Here is a 17,182-nt window from a genome sequence, read left to right on the forward strand (position 1 = left end):
CACTTAGATTTCCAACTTTTCATGCTTATTAAATCTACTACACTTCCTATATTCTATGAGTTTCTACATTTAACCATGTAGGAAATGAAGTGTTCATCAAGTCTTTAGAATAAGAACTTAAAAGAAAACAAAATTGCCTAAGGAAATTAGAAGTTTGAAATCTCTCTTCTAAACTGAATAACCTCACGCCTCTGAATAGTGTTACTACTTATGATCTAAATTTCCCCTGAAAATGCAACTCAGACCTAAGTAACTTATCAAAACGCTTAGACTAAAAATGTTATCTTAAAAGTTTATTTTAGCACCTGTTAAAAGCTGAATGACTTAAGCTTAAGAGTAATCTCAATAGACTCCAGCAACTAATTCTGACCTTTCATTTTGAAGAGTTAGTGCTATTTTAAAACGAGTGTGTACGGATATTACACCTTTATCCAAACATGCCTAACAATGAAAATACTTCAATATGTAGTAACAATATCTGGAGGGAACCGAGATGGGATATGTGTGCATTTAATGAGGAATCTTGCTTTGTATTTCTTGGTTTCACCAAACTATTGCTATATGTCACATTGTGAGATCTAGATACTGCATGTAGACACAAAGCACTACTGTGTCATGCTGCGTACCTCAAAGAATTCCCAGTTCAACAGCAAGCAACCAAGCATGACAAAGAAACTAATAATATGTATCGCACGTAAAAATGCTGGTGTGTTTGGAAGTTATGAAAATGGCAACACTTGGTATCCTTACGTCTTCAAAATCATTGACCATTGGATAAGGTACTGCCTCAGTTTGACAGTTTTGAAGTCCCAAAGCCACAGAACTGAATTAACAAGTTGTAACACTTGCTCACTGAAGTATTTGAATGAACCAATGTCAGGACTGAAAGATAGTTTGTTCTCCTTTAGTTTAAAGCTTTGAGTATACGGTGCTAGATTGGATTTTATAATGTTCACCTGGTCGTTGGAAATATTATTGAATATCCCAGTTGCGCGGCACATGTACTAACAATTTTCTATCACTGATGATCACAAGCTTCAGCTAGCCTTCATGTAAAGACTTGGACGTAGTGAAGCGTTGATAAGCAAGCCCTGATTTCCAAGCTTATAGGAAAGGCTATACAAAAATTAAGAGTAAATTTAATTTTTTTAAGAAGTGGATGATCCTAAGTTTTTACAATATTCATATTGTCCTAAATGATTACATATTATATTTTCCCATCTCTAATACATGGAACAGAGTAAAGTCTGTAGAGATATAGGATTAATGCAGGGGAACCTAGACAGAATCATGGCAATACTCAAAATCCTGTGTACAAAAAAAGCTTTTTGATAAATGGCAGGAGTGATATGAATATATAAGCAAGTCTGATTTTTGCACAATAGTAATATATGAAAATAACATACGGTTCAGAACTGCCTGGTCCTCTGTGAATTCAAATGGCTGTTCAATATAAAAAATCTTTTGCTGGAATCCAGGGACGCATTCTAAATCTTCTGCACACACAAGCAGCAGAACCTGAGGAAAAAAAAAAAAAAAGGAAATAGACTTTTAACATCCACTCATTCATCCATCACATTGGCTTCTGGGAATGATACTGGGTTTAGGCTCAGTGCTCATAAAACAAAACATTGGGCTCCATGCTCATAAAACAAAATATCCATCACATCACACTTCCCCTTCAAATATTGCTAAACAATTTTTTATATAAGGTTTTTGCTTTTATATATGTGGGCTGGTATGGAAATTAGAAAATAGTAGCTTTCAAGGTTAAGTTCAGTCCAGATTATCAATAAAGGATATTACCGGTCTTACTGAAAACATATAATGTAATATTGCTACTAAAATCACAGGTGAATACAGCTAGGCTTAAATATATAATTAAATGAAGTTGATTTAAATAATTGATAAATTAGGGTCTCTAAACCTAGTTTCAGAAAGTTAATCACCAAGTTACAGAAGGAATTCTTTATTCAAGAGTACAGTTTCACATGACAGAAGTTTCCTTTTATAAAAAAAGAACTTCTTTGCTAACAAATATAAACAGTTGCCCTGTTGCCTTCCCCCCACCCCCAGTGACAGTTTGTCCATTTTCCCTGTAATCAAAAGCTTGTCTACACCAAGGAAAGACTGAAAATGAAATATCTGGCTCATAGTGGAGGTGGATCTGAAGGCTAAAGTTGATTACAGTTTGTGTCACTGTTAGTATGTGGTCACCAAAGGTCCTTGTCACCACGGGAACCCCTTAGCAAAGGAGGAAGCTTAAAAGCAAAATAAAATTGGTTGGAAATAGGTACAATGCTAATCTCAGTCTCTGAAGGTTTGTGTTCTATCCCTGAATAGAGACAACCACCTGAAAGGCCATTTTTCTTGGCAGCTTTTAAATGAGAGTACAGGGTAAGAACATCCAGGAAAGAGGCAGCAAGAAAAAAAAAAAAAAACTAAAAAATTTAAAAGGTTAAAGAGAGGGGCAAAAGGAGGTAAGTTCAAGATTAGGAAAAGCCAAATCTGTATTTTTCAACCTCTATACGCATAACCACATTTTCAGAAGCATTTTCTGCTTCAGAGCAGGTGGTGTTTTTCAAAACCTGACTTTTACCTGGTGTACAGACTACTCTCATCTCAAAGTTATTACAGCCAATCTGCTGCTTGTTGGACAGCTGAAGAAAAAAAATCAAGGAAGAGAGGGCAACCTATAGCAACCAAGAAAATGGTCAAGCAAACACAGTGGTTCTGAATGACTTTCACTCTAAAATTCAAATGGCCCTGCACAAATGGGTCTGTTTACTCAAGACATCATCAGCACAAAATTACGATTTTGCCAATAAAGCTCTTCAGCTGTAAAGTGAGGACAATTTCTCCCCTACACCACATGGGTGAATGCTGAAGACTCCTTTCTCCTTCACCAGCTCAGGTGACAAACTGCACTCTCACTTCTCCCAACCCAACAGTAGCACCTCACACATTTCTCAGCTCTGCCTCCACCACGTTATCATCCAGGTGTGCTGATCCTTATACTAGAGAATGTCCTAAAAAAAGAAAAAAAAATCTTAACACCTGCATGTTTCCCTCAACCACCACTCATAGTCCATTCACCAAATCTGAGCAATATCTTATCTGCTCCCTCCCTTCATGCAATTCACACTCACTGTAAGTTTTATGTGGTCCCATTTATAAAAACCAAAGGCAGCGGTACCCCACCTGGTCTGCATTAGATCTTCTTATTGAAACCCACTGCTGGATCATTTGTTTTGTGTCACTGACATTTGCTATAAAAGCTTGGCTGGAAATGCTACCAGACTGTGAGAAACAGCCAGAATATTTCATGACAATTAAGCTGGTTGTAGTCAAATGCAGCAGATGGACTCCTCTGCCTTCCATCCTGACCCGCTCTGTTCGTCCCTTTGAAGGATTAACCAAGAAAGAAGAGAAAGACTTGAAGTAATACACCAAGTAAAGTGCAATACACTTGACTATTATTCACTTCTATATATCGCCATAACTACTGCCTTTCTTACCAAGGCTTGGAAACACAGTGCCTTATCCTCTCATTCAATTATTAACAGTGATATCTTGGTTTTATTGGACATTCTGGACTCTATAGGGATTGAGAATTGGATGTGTCCCCTTCGGTCTTCTGGTATGAGAGACAACTGCAAACATGAACTGACATACGCAGAGCCTGCCCTCAAAATTGTGCATAAAACTTGATTACTGATTATTAAAAAAAAAAAAGCCTGATATGCATTTAAATGGTCACATGCACAGAAAGTCAGATATGCATTTTCTGCACACGTTTTCTCTGTGCACAGGTGCATTTTTAAAGTACCTTTCTGACTCATGGTGTTACTGAATGAATATACATAGAAATGCAATCACAGCAGAAGGAAAATTCTCCCGATCTCAAGACGCAAGCAACAACTGAAGCCACATTATATAACAAGTCCACATCAGAAACACAGCCCGAGCAATATATGCTGAAATTTACTACAAGCAACTCTTCCCCTAAAGGATTAACGCGTAAGAGGCAAATCGTGTTCTGATCTCCCAGCTACTGGCATCTTAAAAGTTGAAACTCTTGTCTTATGGAGCTATAAATAAAAAGCCTGCTTTGGACATCATCTATGTCAGTACTTAGAGAAGGGAACATGTCTACTTTATCAGATTTGTGACAGTATAAGTTGTCTTTGAAATCCAGGCAATCTAAATAGGTCATGAGTTAACTTCTGTAAGCCTGGTACAGAAGCCTCACATAATACGGATGGAGCAAATAGAAAATGACCTTTACTCCCTTTGAAATAATTACAAGACTCAGGCTTGGCCTTGCTGTGAAATGGAACATTTTATTCTACTTGTGCAATTCCAGGCACTTTCTTCTTCTCAACGTGTCAGACAAGATGTTAAATTTGTCACCAAACCAACAGTTTTTAATTAATTATCTTTTTAAAAGCACAATTATTCTTTTAATTTTTCTCTCACGAAGAAACTTCTTTTGTTGAAATAAATGTCTATCTCATTAAAATAATTTCTGTTGAGGTTCTTCACTTTGGGAAAAAAGGTCTTTAACAATACCGTAAAAAAATAAGCCAAGCACATTTGCGTTGAGGGCAAAGAGAATATTGTTCAAAGCAGAATACATTCCAAGTGTAAGCACCATGTAGATTTTGTATTTTTGGATATAATAAAAGGGGTTATGGTCTGATAGCTGTCTGAAAATTAGCTAAATACACTGAAAATAATGTTTAAATGTCATATATGTTGAATTCAGATTATACAAATAACGTTCACACATCTAGTCAAGTAAGTACTGGGCAATTAGTACAAAGGATCCTTCACCCACCACTAAAAACGCCACATTCTTGAAAGAATATGACAATTATGCAGCAAACTTCATTTGCTGCATGAAAATCTGAAGGGGTAGAAGCCTGAAAAGCAAACCAGGGAGTCGTGACTACTCAGACCTACAGATCCTATATTCACTGACAAGCAGAATCAAAGTTTTTCATAACCTACTGCTTTTCAGAAATGTACAGAGTGAAGACTCATTTTTAATATCCTGACAATTTGTCTTTCTGAATTTATTACCAGCCACTATAAGGAAATGTCACTAGTTCAGATAACTCCTGTGCAAGTTTGGTCACTGGGCTAGAACTATACTTCTGATGAGGTATCAAGCCTATGAAACACCTTTTTTTTTTTTTTTTTAAAGTTAATAAAACAGCACACACATGCTGGTGACCTTGACTGACCTCAACATTTGCACTGAAAGCTGCTCGCATAGAACATGGATCAGAAAGAACAAGAGGATGGCGATTTTATACCATACTGCAGAGAAAATTAATAAAGTCCCTGATGTTAAAGTACCTTTGGGTATTACCACATCTCAAAAACCAGGGTTCTTCTCCCTCCTCCGCTGGAGACTGAAAATTAGTCTCTGAAATGACCTTCCACAGAATTTCAAAATCTTTGCATCCTTTTCAACTCGCCCAGTTTCAGCACATGAAGAAACTCCATTGAGGTTTGACTGGATACATCCTCACTCTGGAAATTAATTTTCTCACCTTTTACTGTAAACACTCTCATATCTTCATTAGCCCTACCTGGAAGAGATCAACTTTCTATTACAAAAATGCAAACCTCAGAATATTAATTGCATTTCACACACATTCTTATGGTGTGAAATTCACCCTTGTGCAAGGCTTTATTGAAATAGAGACGTAAATGCAGACACCTGTGGAAAACCATCTGCCCAGACATTAATTTTACACACAATAAAGGCAAAGAAATCTCATTTCATAGGGCAGTATCCTGTAGGACAGTATTATTCTACCTTTGACTTCAGGATAGTAATTTGAAATGCAAACAAACCAACATAAAACCCCACAAAAGAAGAGATAAATAGAGATCACACTCATTTCTAGTAATAGTAATAATCCCAAAAGTTCAAAAATTATGAGTCACTGCCTAAGAAATGAGGGGGTTGGTCAGTTGTTTATTTTTTGTTTGGAGTTTTTGGTGGGGGTTTCTTTGGAAATATGTTTTTGGGGTTTCTTTTTTATTCAACTCATTTACTTGGAAGTGAATATTGAAAATCTATGCTTCTGAGCTTTTTTCTGGAAGCATGAGAACTAGAAATTTGGGTTTTGCCTTTTCAGATTTTCATATAAAATACGGTGATCCTAAAAGCTGAGAACTGACAGGAAAAAAGTAATCAGAATAATGAGAACTGCCAACACTGAGTTAAATTGCACATGACAAAATATTTTTATCATGCAGATCAAGATCTTTGAATCTTAAAATCCCTTCTATCTTCAGGTGCTGCAACACTAGACCCAAAAAAAAAAATGGATAGGGAGGAAGCCATCAGAGAAGAAAAACAAGTAATAAGCAGCACAGTCACAATGATTTGCAGAGATGATGAAATCCTGCCTTCACTGAAGTCAGTAAGAACTATTCATTAGCTTTTTTCACTCAAGATTTAAATGAGGGAGTTATTTTAATGAAATTAACAGAGGGATACTTACACAGAATAAGGAGAGCACTGCTTTAAGTAAGGTTTGATTCTGCATTATACAGACTCCAATTATAGTGTCAGCAGGTCCTAAGGCAATTGTTTCATCAAATCGCATACAGACTGGACATGAAGTTCTCCTTGTCTTCTGTATTTTTTTAACATCAATTGGAACAGAAAAAACACCTCAAAAGCCTGAATAACTTATCCTCTGATTGGCATAATTAACAAAGGTATTTTAACATTGCATAAAGGTATGTTGAATTATTTATCTCTGAAGGTGACTGAATTAAACAAAACACACAGTTCTTTTGCATTAATTTGATTTCTAAAGCACTACAATTTAGGGAACTTTTTATTGAATATTTTCATTTTGGAGGGAAAGTTTTCACTGTTTTAGGCTTTAACCTCTCTTCTTTTTATCAGGAAAGAGCTTCAGAAAGAGTATTCACAATCTCTACAGCTCTACCTCTAAATCTGATAGTGAATTCAAGTCATTTTTGTAAGAAATGCTATTAAGATTTGGCACCAAGATTCTTCAAGGATGATAAATATTCTTTTAAAGGGCCTACATATCCATTTACTGCATAGCTCTGTCCTAAAAGTGAAAGTCACACTTGGAGTAGTGAAGGGTGGGCTATGAAAATGCAAATTAGAATGACTTTATTGGCTCAAATGAATTCAGTTCTCCTGTCACTAAGCAGTGTGACTGCGGTAGGCATCCATTAAGTGGGAAAAAAATATGACAAACTCTTTTGTGAGACTACCTAGCACAGGAACTTTCTTTTTATGAGCACTTTCCTTGTGAATGTATGTTTATTATAAGAATTTTATCACATATTCAGTAAAAATTGTGCATCTTCCATGACACTGGAAATCTTGTTAAGTTATTCAAGAAGCAATTTGCCAGCTCTAGTGTCTGAACAGACAGCTGCTTTCCTTCTGAAACTCAAGACCTCTGGAAGAGGCACTATCAGTTTGTTAAGAGATGACCCCATGGTCTGCTCAGAGCTCAGAGCAACTCCACACGGCTTAGGGTTAAGAAGGATAATGTGAGAAGTGTACTAGAAAGTATGGGAGAGCTTCCATGGCACCCCTGTTTGAAACCAGAATTGTGATGATCCCTCTCTCCCCACGTGCTGACCTGCCTGGAAGCCAATCGCTTTTTGTGCTCTTCCAGTCAACATCTGCTCCCTCAAATCAAGTCACCAGGTAGCTCTGTGAAAGCCAGTGCCCACAGAGTAGTGTAGCTAGAAAAACATGGTCAGGTGCAAGACCATCACAGTCTGCCTTTAATCTGGTTAAGCTGCCATGAAACTGCACCCTAAAACTTTTTTTTTTTTTTTTAATACACTCTTGCTAACACATCTTCCATGCATCAGAACTCAAGCTAGCTTTGAGTTCCCTTGACTGGGACACCCAGAAAAGCATCACACGGTCCTGGAAGGAACAACCTCTGCTGTCACAAGCAGGCACAACGTACCCAAATCACAAATAGTTCTTTCTGTATTCCACAATTCTGGATCCTTATTCTGACGGTCATTTTGTAGCTTCCAGAATAAATTTGTTCATGGTCAATTTACAGCCATTTATTCTCGTACAAGTCTTGTCTCATAACTTAATTAACCTTTCTCCTCTCTAACTCTTCAATTTGTTAGGCTAGACAAACCAAGCTCTTTCAATCTGCTCCTAAAAGAATACATTCCTTTGATCATCGCAGTAACCTTTCATTGTGCCTGCTGAAGTTTGCACGTGTGCAAAATACACAAAGAATTCCAGATAAGCGTTCTCTGGGGCCTGTGAACTGATATTAATATTCCCTTAAGCCTGAAATATGTTGCCTAATGCTTCCTAAAATTCCACTTTTCCTTTTTAAAGTCTTGTGATACTGATGGTTCACAATCATTCTAAAATTAACTAACACACACAGAGCTGAAAAATTGGACATAGACAGAGATACAGCCTCCATTTAGCTACAACAGTGTCAAGCAGCTTTTGCAGACAGAGACAGGATTAATCTTTATGAAATACAAACACAGATTCAAACCCTTGTGCATTGCTAAATCTATGCCCTTTCTGACCAGATGGGGACCAACTCTGCGCACAAGTGGGCGACATCTTTCAGCGCAGAGCCCAGGCTTAACCTTCCCTCTCAATAGAGCTTATCAGTTGAGACTCGGGATTTGCTGATGGAGGATGGCTTCCAGACTCAAGATGGCTTGTACCCATATGGCTCGGAGCACAGAATCAACTTACTGTTTCATCTATGTAGACGCATGTGAACATTGTTCAGATTTTCATAATCCAGACAATAACTCTCATCCTGGTTCATTAAGGATTGTAATGATTAATAGCAGAGGGTAAAATGTGTTACTTGTGCTCAAAATAAGTAATCTTTTAAATTACTCAACTGTTTAACAAATAAATACCCACCCATCATGATTAATAACACCATTTAACAAGTAAGATTCCTCAGACAAAAGGACGGGTTGGGCTCCAAGGTTATTTTCTGTTTATTTTTAGGCATTATGAAAAAAGCAATCATATTTTGCTGAAACCCGTACACCCCTGGAATGAGATTACAACTGGGTAGCCTATTTAGAGAAGCTGTACAATAAATTCATTTTACAGGGCACAGAATAATGCAAATGAGCCATTCAATAGCACTCCTGTACCAGTGAAAGAGGCATAAAGAAGAAACATTGGAAGTCAGAATTCTGATCTAGTTATACTGCAAGGTATGGAATTACCAAAACCCAAACTGCATTACAACAATAACCTGTTCAAAGATCTGCTTATACCAAACATTTTAGTTATTTATCACCTAATGAACTAAACAGGTTGATCCTATTCTCCAGCAGTAATGACTTCATGAAACACTTAGATGAATGAAAATATGGGTCTCTCTTTGTAAACAAAGGAAATAAATTAAGAATTGCTTAAAAGTCTTTATAATTCCTCACATGCAGTTGCATGAGCATTATTCCACAGGAAAACACTGATGTGGCAAAAGCCATTAGAGAAAAAATTAAAATCATATTTCTTACAGCAGATAGTGGGTTTTGGATGGGATTGCTGGAAAACTATAAGGAATATGATATATGTTTAATTTCCCAGCAGTGTGATCATTATCAAAAAAGGTGTGACCTTCCATCCATCGTTTTCTTTATACTCCACAAAGTAATAGTACAAAGCAATTATTACTGCACCACAAAACTGAACTTAGTATAACACTGAACATCTGTCTTTTGCGCTGGTAAGCTAAAACCGAAAATGAGCTTGCTAAAGCCAATCTTTTAAAGAATAGCATGGTTTTGAGTATTAAACATATATACAGTACTATCATCTTGGAACATTACAAAATCAGGAACCAACCCCCAGAACTCATAATAGTACAAGGAAAAGTGAAAATGTTTTCTTGAAGTTGAAAACCAGACATTTGTTGAACATTTTCTGACCTTATCCTACACAGTCACGAATGCAAGATTTTTAAAAATGAATACTTTCAAGCAAATCCCTTGATTCAAGCAAGGGTATTGGAAAAAACCCAAGCCTTCTAATAAAAATTGAGAAATTGCTACAAGGCAAGAAGCCCACTGCAAACCTGTCTGCTGATTTTGACAAGCTTTTATTTGACTTCAACAGGAAAAGGACAATATATTCTGTAGAACAAGATACAGACAATTTTATTTTTTTTCCACAAAGTTATCTGCACACATCACATGGTTATTTTTGCTTTACCACAAATCATCCTGAGCAATAATAGTATGATAGTATTAAAATAAATAGTTCTGAGGACTGGCTTCCTATTGATTTCTGTTTAAAAGAAAAAACAAATAAGCTCATAGAGGCATTCTCTTTTAGTAAGGACAGATGTTAATACTTCAATCTTTCTTTCAGTGGGGATGTCAATACTTTCTCTGTCTTCTCATCAGCTTCCTATTTCCAATAAACTCTTACGAACTTGACACTTAACAGCTCAGCCTACCAACTGGACCAGAAACTGCCCAGTGGTTTCAAGTATTAGAAGAGGGAATCATGAAAACCATGGTTGAGCAATAAGACAATAAGGCTTATACAATTCTCAGAAAACCAGACCAAAATATGTGTAATTAATACGTGGAGGCATACAGTACTACTACTTGTCCTATTTACCAGTTTCAGGAAATAAAGATGTATATGCCAGTTTTTATTCCAGATGGTAAAGTTTAGGGACGTAAATAATCTCAGGATGTAGAGTAAGTCTAAGAAATCTCTTTTTAGCTAAGAGTACAAAATATTGTTACATTATACACTTAATATATGCCTACAGGAGAGAGAACTGAGCTTAGAAATCAAAGTATGAAACAAAATACAAACTGGAAACTGCTCACCTGTATGCTAACTTTTGCTCACAGGACAGAGGAAAGCCTTAAAACATGGTGTAGTGAATAGACAGATAGATAGTTCACCATCCAAAGAAAAAAAAAAAACAAAACCCCAAAGGGCGGGGGTGTAATTTAAACCTTTATTAGATGTACCAGCTGAGGTCATTGGAATTGCAGTAGGTTATCCAAGACAGTACACCACACTTCAATTCAATACCTATTTTACATTTACCTCACAAACCACAGAACAGAAATTCCAGGAAGGAAAATGGAAGTAGATTAGCTGTTACCTGCCTCGTCAACCTTCTTAAGGGATATGCTTCTATGCATCACAGAAGATCAACCTATTAAGCTGAGCTATATAATTACACTGCAGTAACATTTCATTGAAGTCCTTTTGTGCTCCTTCCCCACTCCCCCGCCACGTGCTTGTTAAAATAAAGCCCCACTACCCCCAGTTAACCTGGATGGCTGATCAACTGCTGCAAGTTAGAGTCTCAATAGAAATACAATAACTGATCAACTTTCAAATAACTACAACAGGGGAAAAAAGATACTTGAATGAAATGGAGAAAAATATATCTAGTATATTTCTATATTGTACATATATATGTAAATATATGCAGATCTTTACATTGTTTTATCAGGGACTGTTTGATAATGTAGAGGATTTATAGTATAATTTAACATTATTTCAGCCTACAATTCAGTTCCCAAACTGATTATTAAAATTATTTACACACTTTTTGCGTGTTTTCTTGTTCAATGCTGGTTTTCAAGGGATTTTATTTTCTTTTACTAAAGAGCATTAACTGTACCTTATTATTAGTAGGCTAGTTACCATACATATTTTTAATTCATTTAACTGATATGACCCAATCTGTTGTACCCTTGCTCATTTTACCAGTCAAGGGCTTGCGCATTTATTTACAATAGGCAGTAATTTTCAAGCTCCTAGAGTCATCTAGAAATAAATAGAAAAGGATAAAAAAAAAAAAGACCCAGGTCTTTTTGGCAGTGCCAGCTGCTACTCGAGGAGTATTTTTAATTAATTGCAAGAACACAGTCAAAAACTTAAAAGAACTTGTACTAACTCTTCTGAGTTTAGAGAAAGCATGCCCCATGGGAAAGACAGCAAGTAGTTGAACATTTTTGAGCACATTCACAATAAAACAAAATCTCTAAAGCTTACAGGCTCCCTTGTGTTAACAGTGACATTACATCAAGAGTGACCTTTCCAAAGAAATAAAGCCCATTAATGCTAGGAACATGATAACTATTAAAGATCAACACTTAGTAGCCAAAGCAGGGAGAAAAAAAAAAAATTAAAAAAATCAGTCTGGTAAATTAATTAGAACATAAATAGTGTGAAACCAAGACCTTGGTCTATAACCCTCTCTCTTATAATTGCTTGCCATTTAAAAGCTGAAAGAAATCTTTTATGTAAAAGATACAGCTATTGACCCCACATCTATTAAGAAGTCAAAGAAAATCCTGACACATTGAGAATGAGTTCTCATGAGTACCAGAGAATGCCTTAGTAACACCCTATTAAATACCTGTTTCTTTACAGTAGACCTTTCTTTCCGCCATCAAGGAATGATGCTGCTGGGAAATATAGCAAGTTAATTGTTAAATATTTCAAGGCTTTTTTTTGGTTGTGTGAAGAAACAATCTTCACAAAATACTAGACAAATTTTCTGTACCCATGAAAACATGTTTTTTTTTCTTTTTTTCCCCCCCCTTAGGTGAAGGGACAGCTGCCAGTCCTGAGGCATAAGGACACACGTATGGTTGTACCCCACAAATTCCATCATGAAACCTCTACAATAGACTAACATTTGCTTTTGAAATCTGTAGTTTTAAGTCACATTAGGTTTCTGTGGTGGTTAGGAAACTCAATATGTTATTGTAGCCTCCCCACTTAACATTGTGGACAGCACTTTCAGTACATTTATTAGTTCTATAATTATCTGTATTTACCAAGTCTATCATCTGTTCCACATGAGATTCAACAGGCAACAGACACAAGCAATAAACATAAACCACATGAAAGGTGGTAAAAAGTGTGAATCTCTGCCTTAGATTTTGCTTTTGCAACCTATATCTACATCTAAATGTGAACATTGTCACTAAAGCAGTTGAGAGAGGTCAGAGTCACATCTTTGAAATTCCTGGACAGAAAGCACGTAAGGCTTTTGCATCTGTCTAGACCGACCAGGTAAAAAGGTCTAACATAATTCAGATTTAGGGGATCTGGAGAGATATTTTTTATTTATTTATTTATTTTTTTAATCAGAGAAACAGGTTAAAGATGAATTACGGTATTTAAGCTATTTTCTTTATAGGGTTATATTTTATTTTTATTTTGTCTGAGCTATACATAATAGTGAAAGTACTGAGAATTCCTACACCTACAGTATATGGATTTGATTGCAGAGTGTCCTACCATTACTGTTTGTAATGGGTTAATTTAATTTTTTGCAGGTTTATACAATCAGACTTTGGGTGCCTTTTGACAAACTAAAGCTGTTTGAATTGTACACAAAAATAAGAAGTCTTAAAGAAAAAACCCTCAAATATCCAATAATTTAAAGGCCCTTTTCCATGTACATAGAAATTTAAATTTAGTGGAGCACTTCATTTTTTTATTTTTTTATTTATTTTTTTTTATATAAGTGCTTCAGCCTGGAAGTGATTGGGGTTCTGTGCTTGCACAGTATAAAGCAATTTAAAATTATTCAACTGCTTCAATTTTTTATAGGTACTTTTATTTGAAAAATCATTGGGGTTCTGATCATGCTCAGCATTGAACATCTTTAAATTATACACATGCCTTTTTTTACTCAATGCTTCATGTTTGGGACTGAATTCTGGGAGGCTATAGTACATTATCAGGCAGTTTAAATTTTATAAGAATTTTATATTTTACACAATCTTTCATCTCCTAAATAAGAATCAGTTTGCAAGGGTGAAAGCATAAAGCATTACACTTCAAAAATAAAGCAGCATTATGCAAAAATCAGAAACCCAATTTTTCTTTTTTAAATATTGTCAGACCCTTTTTCCATTCAAATTCCCATGTCTTTCAACATAGTAGGAAGCGTGAGCATTTCAGAAGCTACATACTTCTGCTTCAGTAAATTGAAATAAATTATTTCACAGAAGGAGAACAAAGTCTAAAAGAAGTTTTCTGAGTCCAGGAGAAAGGAGGATTTATTCCCACAGCATTTGACTTATCAAACTTTGTGTCAAGCAAGCATTCAAGTCCTCTGTAGCATGGATACAGGGTGCTTAATATCTACAATAAACTTGAACCAGCAACTGTTAAGTATATCAAGTAGGAAATTCAGGTTGGACTTCAGGGACATCATTCCTGATTTAACAGGACTGATACACAGAAACCTTTTTTTTTAAAAAAAAAAAATTGATTAATGGAGTTATTGTTCTTAACTATTGAGAACATGCTCTGCTCTTAAGCATTGCCCTATGAAAGGAGAGAAAATTCAGGTGCGACGTTTGAAAATAGCACTGAAGATGTACAAGTGGAGGACCAAGAAATACAGCTGACAGGGCACATTATTAGTGAATCCTCCGCTTTATTCTTACCTGATATCTTTCATTAATACTCTGCCAATACGCTTACATTTACTACCAAACAAAAATCCAATGCAAGTCAGTGGGGTTTTGTTGTTTTGGGTTTTTTGTTTGTTTGTTTTTGTGGGGGTTTTTTTGTTTTGTTTTGCTTTTTTACTTTCCACCAAGATACTCAATAAGTATGAACGCGATCTAATATTTGTTTTAAAATGTGACATCCTAGAAAGAAAAAATTAGGGACCAATTTCTTCAAAAGGGTTGTCTTCATATTTCACCTTATGCTTTTTAACACAATGTAGAAGAAATAGGATAATTTCTCACCAAGAAAAACAACCCAGTGTTCCTCTGCACATTCATTTGAAAAGATAGCAGCTAGTCCTTAAATTTATTGGCTTGCCTTACTAATCATAGGCTTTTAATTCTGTCTCTCCAATTTCAATTAGCAAGTGAACACTGACATCCTCGATTGCACTACATAGAGCTCCCGCTCCCCTTTATCCGGTTAATCATGTTCACTGCAGCTATTCCCCAGGCTGAGGTTTCAGAGTTCCTCGCTTCTGTAAATCCTCGGTATTACATCTTTTGATTCGGAAACAAACATACTAACATATCTTATCATTCCAAAACATGTGTCCTGGGTTCAGGAAGGACTGTGGTTTCCTCTGTCCCAATAGTCGGCTGCTGTGCTCCATGTACAGAATTAAGTTGCAAAGCATCGCTAAACTCATTGGAAGTGTTTTGCTTAAGTTAAACCTCATATTATTGTAATTAAAGAAGCTGTGAGAAACCATAATTAGACTAAGTGTCCAACAAATATTAATCAGTAAAGTAATATTCTATTATTAAGAATCAGCTATTCACAGTAGGAGTTTCTCTTGCAAGAAGCAAGATTAGGAACCGAGTCAAAGGCAAACCAGAAGGCACAGCAAATTGGGTTATTTGGTGCCTCATTTTAGTTTATGAATGCTTTCACCTGTATTTTACTTATTTTGCATTCTCATTTTAGTGAAGAAGGTGTAAACAGGCTCCAGGTTGTGATCCTGGATCTGCTGGTTAGTCCCAGTGTTCCCAGTCACTGTGGTAAGGATTTCCCTTCCTCAGTTCTAACCCAAGCCAAGCAACAAACCTGGAGCACGCAACCCGGGCAAACCACTTAACCTCCCTATGTTCCCCATCTGTAAATGAAAACAATACAATTAACATACATAGCAGGGAGGCTCTGTGATTTACTTGTGTTTTGAAGAGATCTGAAATCTTGAGTAAGAAATACCATATAAACACTGACAAATTTCACCTGTTTGAGGCACCATCAAATAACCATTTTTCACATACAAGGAATAGGATCATGGCAAAAGTATCAAAGTTTCCAAAAATGCTTTAGCTTCTTATTTTCTTGTTACACCCTTTCCCTGTATGTCAGTTAAAAACTAATGATAGCGGTATCATAACAAGTCTCCTTTTCCAAGATGAAATTTAGACCTTTTCTCCTTTAAGTTTATTTCTCTGCAGTGGGAAAATACTGAGACTCGACAGACTAGAATTTAACAGGAAGAAGTGTCAGGGATTTAATGTAAGAAAATTATTCCTAAATTACCCTGTTAAATATAGTTACACGACAATAGAGTGCAAGACCACAAGTTTATTTGGTGAAGGAACCTCTAATGCAATGACTTATAAGAAAACAAGTATCAACCAAATATCTGTTCTTTCCACTTCTGAGTTATTTTACATAGATTCTCATGAAGCAATAACTGTGTTACTAGATGACTTTCCTACTGCTGTCCAAAAGAATTCTTCTTCAAGTGGCATGTTAAATCACAGATTGTTACCAGAGCCGTTATGAAATAAATAGAGCTTAGATGAATTTTCATTTTTAAAATCTATTTGCTATACCTATAATATACCAGTAACTTCCTTATTTATTGTAGATATTGAAATATCTACAAAACGCAAGATTTAGAAGTTTGAAACTCCAAATTGTATTTTGTTTTCTAATTCCACGAAACAGGTGTATTTATACAGAGATATTCAAGGCAAACATCCAGGCATTATGATCTTCTCAGCACTGTTAAAAGTTATAACCAAGCCCAATTTTTACTTCTGTAGTTTCCCACACTGATAGAAGGTTCTTTATTTATTACTGAAGAAGCAACAAGCAAACCAAGAATACCATCCCCAGTTTCCAGAAAAATTGCCTTTATACATGATGAAATGCAACTCGTCAATTAGAAGAGTCATTCCAGTCACTTCATGTGTACTACAATGTTGCCTTTTCCATTTCGCACTCGTTAGTGCCTTGACAACAGCAAAGGCTTCATTAGTAACTAACATAAAATCAATATTAATATACAAAATTGAAGAAGAAAACTCTAGCAAGACGTTTTATGCTCAATGTGATACTTGGTTTCAAATCCACACAGGACTTAATTTAAAAATTCTAATATAAAGTAGTGATCTACATTGTAAGAGACAAAAGAAATTTTGAAAAACAAAGCCATAATGCAAATGAGACAGTTATGTTCATTTCTGCCAACAATAAAATTACAATCCCTTATTGTATCCATTGGCCACAGAAATAAAAGCCAAGTAGCAACAGGAGCAACTATTATATGGAGCAGATGGAGAACGAGAAAGTGTTTGATCAGATGTCAGGAAAACCACTCATTTTATTACTTTTATTTAGAAAAACCAAACTTGAAATCCAGGC

General features: G+C 35.8%; 1 protein-coding gene across 1 annotated transcript in view; it reads right to left on the bottom strand.

The window, feature by feature from the left end:
* Positions 1 to 17,182, bottom strand: part of CDH13 (cadherin 13) — a gene marked incomplete at its 3' end in the record, with an annotated part of 202,075 nt that overhangs the window by 105,427 nt on the left and 79,466 nt on the right. Inside the window, exon 2 of the mRNA XM_009890391.1 lies at positions 1,407 to 1,518. Within this exon, the coding sequence (XP_009888693.1) occupies positions 1,407 to 1,518 (112 nt within the window). The remainder of the gene's footprint in view (positions 1 to 1,406; positions 1,519 to 17,182) is intronic.

The sequence above is a fragment of the Charadrius vociferus genome, unplaced genomic scaffold, assembly GCF_000708025.1.
Source record: "Charadrius vociferus isolate BGI_N301 unplaced genomic scaffold, ASM70802v2 scaffold498, whole genome shotgun sequence".
NCBI classification, from domain to species: domain Eukaryota; kingdom Metazoa; phylum Chordata; class Aves; order Charadriiformes; family Charadriidae; genus Charadrius; species Charadrius vociferus.